General features: G+C 39.6%; 1 protein-coding gene across 1 annotated transcript in view; it reads right to left on the reverse strand.

Moving 5' to 3' along the window:
* The window catches only part of LOC149230374 (CDPK-related kinase 3-like), a 271,505-nt gene extending 264,018 nt beyond the window's left edge, over window positions 1-7,487 (reverse strand). The window contains exons 1-2 of the mRNA XM_089378953.1: window positions 6,231-7,487; window positions 5,842-5,972 (exon numbers count right to left, since the gene is read on the reverse strand). Of these exons, the coding sequence (XP_089235079.1) occupies window positions 5,842-5,972; window positions 6,231-6,716 (617 nt within the window). The 5' untranslated portion in view covers window positions 6,717-7,487. The remainder of the gene's footprint in view (window positions 1-5,841; window positions 5,973-6,230) is intronic.
* Between the last annotated feature and the right edge of the window lie 215 nt (window positions 7,488-7,702).

Raw genomic sequence — 7,702 nt, forward strand, 5'->3', positions numbered from 1 at the left:
CAAATAAATCAACATCGCAGCGAAAGAAGTTTTGATGTAAGCGACTGGGTATTTTTATGGTTAAAACCATACAAAAAAATGTCCCTCAAGCAAGCTAAGAAGGATAATAAATTATCACCAAAGTACTATGGTCATTACAAGGTGTTGCAAAAGATCATTACTATGCCATACAAATTGGAGCTTCCTGCATCTTCCCAAGTGCACCCAGTTTTCCATGTTTCATGCTTAAATAAGGTTATAGGCGATAAGCTCCCAGTTCAAACAATATTGTCAAAACTTGACGAGGAAGGAAAAATCATATTGGAACCTGAAGCAATCATGGAAATAAGAACCCGACAGCTACGAAATCGATCAATTTCAGAGTATCTCATCAAGTGGAATAACTTAACCGCTGAAGATTCTACATGGGAGGATGAGAATTTTATACAGAAGCATCCAGAACTACTCAAGCGTTGAGAAGAACACTTTTTGAAGGAGAGGGGCATGTTAGGTCGCTATACTGCTAGTGTAGCCCCTTATTCTTATTAGTGCAACCCCCTTATTGTATTGGTGTGCCCATGTAGTCACCACATTGTTATTATTGTGCCCCATAGAAGCCCACTATTATTATTGTTGTGCCCTTACATTATTATTGTTATGTCAGCTCTGATTATAGTGTGACCCCTTAGACTCCTATATATAGAAAGGAGGTCTTGTCATTTGTATCATCCAAGAATTGTTCATTTGTGTAATGTAAAGGATGTTGCCCCCTCGAAGAGGCTGATTTTGAAGTCATTGATCTATCTTTTCTTCTATTTTGTGAGTTGGTTGCATAACAAAAAGTTGTTAATTATAAAGCTCAGATTTTGGTTTTCAATTTACCGAACATTGAGGATGGTGTTCCTTTAAGGGGGTGGTGTTTGTAACAGCCTTCACGTTTACCCCCATTTTTGTAATGTGATTGAAACGCCAACATGGGCACAGGATCCACAGCTAGCTGATACAACATGTTCTAAAAAACTTAAATTTAATTTTTGTAATGGCCGACTAAAGGAGGGTACGACCTTATGAATCCCAATGTCTAAGGAGGCTTGTTTGCTTGCTTGAAAGGCCACGAAACCATTCTTGCACGCCATTACTAAAGTTAATGAACCATTTGTTGGTAAATCTAAGTAGAGCCACTTTTTGAAAGTTGAGTTATGAAATGGGATTAGGGCAGTGGGATAGAGGACGTTGCCCATCCCCCTTGCGGATCGAGGAGACAGGCATGCGTCCCCTCAGACACACAACGGGATGCTAGAAGATGATAGGAGGACACATCTGAGAAGGGGCTCACTTGTCCATTGGTTGGTTGGTTGATTCTCTCTCTTGCTAGAAAAGCGGAGTGCACTAATAGCTGATAGTTGGAGCATATGAGCATTGTGGAGTGTTGGTAGTGGAAGACAGAGAGAGTCTAAGCTAGTTTGCAAAGCCCTATGCATGAGTTAAACCCCTGAGAGTTGGGTGAACGCCCTGTGAACTATGTGAGGCCAATGGACTATGTTGTCTAAACATGTGCTGTCAGTGGGAGGCTCAGTGGATGACTCAATCATTGTGGTGCTTGTTGTATGGTTGATAAACCACTTGGACAAGGAGTTCTAGGTCACCGTGATGCTTGTTGTGTAGTTGATAAACCACCTAGATAGTGGACTACAAACCTCTATGGTGCTTGCTATGAAAACATGGTTGATGAACCACCTGGAAAATGCATTCCAACTCCTAAGACTAGCCAATAACCCATCTAAACCTTGGGTGAATCCTTGTGAATGAACTCAGAGGTGAGTCATTGAGGTGCTTACTGCTAAGAATAGTAGTGGACTCCATCTTGAGTGTTTAACCAAGCCTTTGATGTGAATTCCCTGAGCAAGCATTCCTCAAACATTGGATCTAGCTCAAAGGTGGTTAGTTGCAAGAAAGTTGTTGTGTAGTTGGCCTATGCTTGGGTGGAGAGTGGAAGCCCCTCCTTCAATTGCCAACTAGTTTATAAGTATATTACATATGCATATTGGAAATAAGTATTGTGATGTTCACTGTTATGTTTATGACTAGTATGAGATCATGTGTCTCTAGGAATGTAAATGGATGTCTGGACTACGTGGTTCAATGCTATGTTCACGATTGATATGAAGAACAATGTGTTTATGCTCTCTTATTTGAAAGCAATGTCTTTTGTGTGTGTGCGTGTGTATGTGTGTGTATTAGTTCAGCTTGATCAAAGATTGACAATGTATAATATAGATAGATAGCAACTCTTCTTGTTTAATTATGTGTTTCTATGTAAAATCCTGTAAAAGGAGCGCATAGGATTAATTAATAATCATATTAATTAAAACATTTAGTTGGTAGTTTTAAACCTATTGGCCAGAGAATGTAATACCGAAGGAAACACGATACCTGGGAGATGATCCCGAGGGAAACATTCCCAAGAAAATGGCACCCGGGGAAGGGGTCCCAAGGAGTGTGATACCAGGGTGAATGGTACCGAGAAAAGAGGCTCGGGGACTACATAGTAGGAGTGGCCTAATAAGTTGTGAGTGGGGCTTTGTACGAATCTGTGGAGCCCGGCTCGTTATGGTCCGGCGATGCCCATCCCAATATGAACCAGTAGAACTTGCTCACAATGCGATCTGGTATAGAATTTTTAAAATAGGCTCGACAAATTTACAACAGGGAAACATTGATTCACCGTGAGCCCAGTTGCACTTAATCACAATCACTAAACCATACTTAAAGCCTTAATTAATCAAGGTTGGTGCTAATTAATCATACTAGGACAAGATTAGTATTGCATAATCACACCAAGATACTTAAGAACCAGGGATGTACGATATGGCAAGTCCACACGATGGACACAGTGGCAATGACGTGGCTCAGATGATGACGTGGCAACCCCAGGCTGTGACATGTGGTAGGTAAAAATGACACGTTTGGCCAGTCAAATGGACAATTGGCGAGTGACATGTGGTAGGAGCGCATCTGCAGTTGGACTCGTGGCAAGATCTTATTGGTTATAGCATTTGACATGGAGTGTAACTTGGCAGGTGACGTAGCAGTGGCGAGCCCCTCCCCCTGGGGTATCAAGGCACTAGGCACCGAAGTGTCGTTTTAATGTAGAAATCCAAGGTCGCGTTGGTATGACCTAGTGAAGTACAGCGTGGCAGTGATATGGTGGCATAGGGCACCACATGGCTTGTTTTGATTTGTCCCCACTGGCATGACGTGGCAAACCTCAAGATATGTGCCAAGACTTCGCCTAATAAATTTTCTACATGTTAAAATTTTAATGGCTTCAACACATCAAAAGCTCGAGAGAAAGGTGAGGCCCCATACCAGGGACTGGAGTACTAGGAGATTCATTAATAGAACTTTTCATGGAAGGGTCGATGTCAATAGACCCAATCCAATATGATGTGCATGCCATGTGGACCCCACGTGGAAGTGGTTTGGCACCACGTAGGTGCCATATAGATTCCTCTTATTAACGTGGTCCCTTTTAATGGGCTAAATTTCTAAAGGGCATAACTTTCTACCTAGTCCTCAGATTGGGGTCAAATTTATATCTTCAGAAAGCTCTTGACAAGCTAAACGTATTGGTTGCATTTGTTTTAGAATCTAAAGACATTGAGAAGAAGAGGTTGTTGTAAACCCATCTTCATAACAAACCTTGGAGATCGGGTTAAAATGGTAGCACTGCCACAACCCAATATGGCACTAAAGGGTGGGAGGTGTTACAGAGAGGTATTAGAGCAAGATGGTAACATTCCCACAACCTGAGATGGCATAAGGGGGTGGGAGGTGTTACAGAAGTAACCTAAAAGCAATGTATTTTGTTAAATATCCAATGTCAGTCACTTAGAGCCCCGACATTTGTCATAGACAACTTTATTCCAACCTTCTCCTTTTTTTACCCTTGAGAAAACAAACTTCACTTACCTGATACATCCTACTTGACTAGGAAGATATTTAAGCTTTTCAATTTGTACAATGGATGCTTTGCTTCTTGCCTTGGACCTCATCAATAAGGGTTGAGTTTGAAGTTTGAACTTATTTATGACTTCCATGGCATACAATAAATACCACCAAGCAAGTCAATTCAAGCCCATTATTTCCCATATTTAATCTCTGAATTAAGAATAAAGTTTTGCCCTAGAATAATGACCTTGGTCTTGTTTGGATTAAAAAAAAGTATACTTCTACTAGATCAAGATTTTTACCTTTAAGATGGACATTATGCTCTTATTTCCTACAACACATTAATTTCCTTCAACAAGTGGTTTTCTATATTGATTCGGAGTTTGTTGGGATGATATTGCTACTACATTGTTATTTTTTATGGTTTTTTACCATTAGCAAACCTATGGCCTTATTCTTGTTTCTACAACCACCAATTGGGTCAAAATAATATTTTAATAGAAAACAGACATACTTTTTATCAATAAAACAGACATTAAAAGACTTATCAGACTAAGATCTCTTTTAGAAACCACAAACCTTCTTCATTGACACTGCAACTCAAATATTGATACTAAGTTTTTGCCACACTAATTTCACAAATACTGATCTTGCCTTTCTTGTTGTGATTAGAGAGAAATATGTCAAAGCATGTCTAAATATGTAAATTCTAAATGCACCAAAGAAACAAATTCCACTCAAACAGATTTTTATCTAGACAACAAGAATTCTTTACCATTAAGATTGTCCTCCATCCCACCATCCTCAAACCTCAATGGAGAACCACTAGTAATTTTTTCTTAGATACAATTAGACAAGACGTGGAGCAATCCATTAATTGTTACTTCCAAGCTATTCTAAATAATCAAAGGAAACAAAAAAACCCAAACAATTTAGATAATAAAGTCTAGACATCTACATTTCAGAAGAAAAAGAAAAAGAATCAACGGATCATGTTTTGAAGAAGCCTGTTTTAGACCAAAATTTTATTCTTGGGTGCATAGTCAGAGTTGCATTCATTCAAGTCTTCCATAATAAAACATATTTGCACGCTATCTTAGGAAACAACCATCCACCTAGGATTCTATAGCATAAGATAAAATATGGATAGTATCATGTCATGATGCTTGGTTATCCTAAGGACTATATAAGAAATAGAAGAATTGACCAATTCAAGGTCAAACAAGTCGTCAGTTCCAAAGGAGGGTAGATGTCTCCCATGAACGTCACAATACATTCTGTAGAGACCCTCTAGTTAGCATGAGACTTTCGAAACTCTCACTAGCATTAAACCTTCTCAGTTCGATTAGCATAATTTTATTGGTTTGGAGTGGAATGTAGGACAACCTTATATATTAGGTATCCAAACTAGAATAAATAGGTAGCATACTAAGGTATTTCAAGTTTCAAATCATATTACATACATGCTAAGAAAATATTGGATGGCCAGCATACTAAGGTATTTTAAGTTTCAAATCATATAACATACATGCTAAGAAAATATTGGATGGCCGCCACTATTGATGTATTCATTCTTATTCCATAGACTGCACCGAGGTTGTCTGATAGCTGTCTGTATTAGGTCCACTGTGGTCTGATTAGAGAGTAAAGATGTGAAAATGCATAGATAGGTACATAATGCATAGACTCAACGATACACATTATGTGGAAAATTTTCGATATTCCCCAAGAATACACATTATATATATATATTAGTTTCAACGCAATTGCCCAAAAACACAGGTTCGTACAACTAAATTTTCTGACAATATTCCAATATAAAATTTGCACATCTTTTTTAACGTAGAACATTCAAGTCAAGTCAGAAGGAAAAAAGAAAATTTGCACTTATGTAAGGAATAAGGTAAATACTCCATGATAATGTAGACATTGTTGTCGTCCTCGCATACATCGTGAAATATGACCAAATTATGATGCCCTGACAATGCTTTCAAAATCTTAACTTCTCTCCGCACATCTTCGATCGCAATAGCTGTCGTCATCTGTAATAAAACAGCAATACCCTTTAGATGCACCAAAGTTCAAATCCCTTCACATCATCATAAATTGAATCAGTATGGATACTGAAATAAACACAATCAATTCAATCCAAATTATATGAATAGGGAACAAAAACGAAAAAACTCTACCTTGTCTTTGAAAATAATTTTCACAGCAGAAAACTAAAATGAAGACACAAACACTCCTTTCAATCCAGAATAAGATGAACGGGGCGCAAAAGCATAAAGAGGAAACACTACCTCCTCTTTGGAGATGATCTTCACAGCGACAGATTGCCCCGTAAGCTCTCCCTCACACACTTTTGCATAACACGTATGCCCAAAATGTCCACGTCCAACCTCCTGCCCAAGCTCATACTTGGCACCAAAATTTTTACTATACCCAAAACTCTTATCAAGGGGCTTCTCGCCCTCCACAGGGGCCACCTCGGGCACTGAGGCCTTCTTGCGTTTGGGAACACCATGCCTCTTTACAAGAGAAGAATATATGTGCTTGGCAGGAGAAGGAGGGGGGAAAGGCCTGCGAAAAAACCTCCGGGGAGTCACTCTGGCAGGGAAAGGAGAAGCGCCACTGGGAAGTGGACTTGTCAGAGGGCTGGGGCCGTGTGAACACGTGTTATTTAAGTAATGCAATGGAGTGGACGACGGTTCCTCGGACGAGACGGGGATAGCGTTTTGTGCTATAATTGCATTCTCCTCCACAGATTTTCCATGGCATTGGCCCATTGAGTCCTAATCCCCTAGTTTTACAAGTTAGTTTTTGGGATAATTCATTTAGCTAGGAATTTGTTCAGAAGCGGGAATATTTATTATTGTGAAGATTCACAAAATACATCAAACAAATAAAAAGCAATCTGTTTCTTTAATTTAATAAACGTCTTGCGATCCCAATTCTGGAACAGTGTCTCATCAAAAGGTAGGGGAAATCCAGGCTATAGATTCTTTTATGTTTCTCTCTGAATGGATTCACAGATGTAAAGTAATTCAAACCTTAGTCATCTTCAGATAGAAACCCTATTTTTTTAGTGAGGCGTGAGAGGCCCTGGGGAATTTCGGGCTTAATTGGAGACTTTTTTTTCTCTTCCAATCGAACTAAGGATTTTCAAGGCTTAATGGATTAGAGAAATTGGAAGCTTTCCGTCGAGTTTTCTGAGCATTCCGCCATCGAAAGGTTGATCAACCGTACCGTTTGATCGGCTTCTTGGGATGGTACGGAGATGTAAGATACTGAACAGATACAATAACCGGAAACTCCCCATGAAACTAACGCGAGAACTGAATGTCGATGAATTTGAAGACCCGACGCAGAGCTCCAAGTCTTCATTCGCGCTGCCTGCCATGAACAATGTTGCATTATTAAAACGAACGAAGGGGACCAACTGCAGAAATGCCGCGCATATGCTGGCGGGGTTTTGGGGCGAGAGGGAGACAGCCTTGGAGGCGCTTTTACAGGACTTTTTGGGCTTCAATTTTGCTTTTTCACAAAGTTGCTTCCAGAAAGCGTGTTTTGCAACTGAACAGCGATGATCTGCTATGGACTTTTTTTTGGGGCTCTTTTGTTTTTTGGGGACGTTGGTCTATCAGCGAGACTTTGACCACCCAAAAACTTGACTTAATTTGACTCATTGCCGCAACATGCTTTCTGCCCTGAGACAAAGTTGTACCTATAGAGTGGAATAAATTATACTATTAAAACTATTTCTTTTTCAATT

The sequence above is a fragment of the Pinus tabuliformis genome, chromosome J (genome assembly GCF_031772625.1).
Source record: "Pinus tabuliformis cultivar Carrire ecotype Pingquan chromosome J, CPIR1, whole genome shotgun sequence".
Taxonomy (NCBI): Eukaryota; Viridiplantae; Streptophyta; class Pinopsida; order Pinales; family Pinaceae; genus Pinus; species Pinus tabuliformis.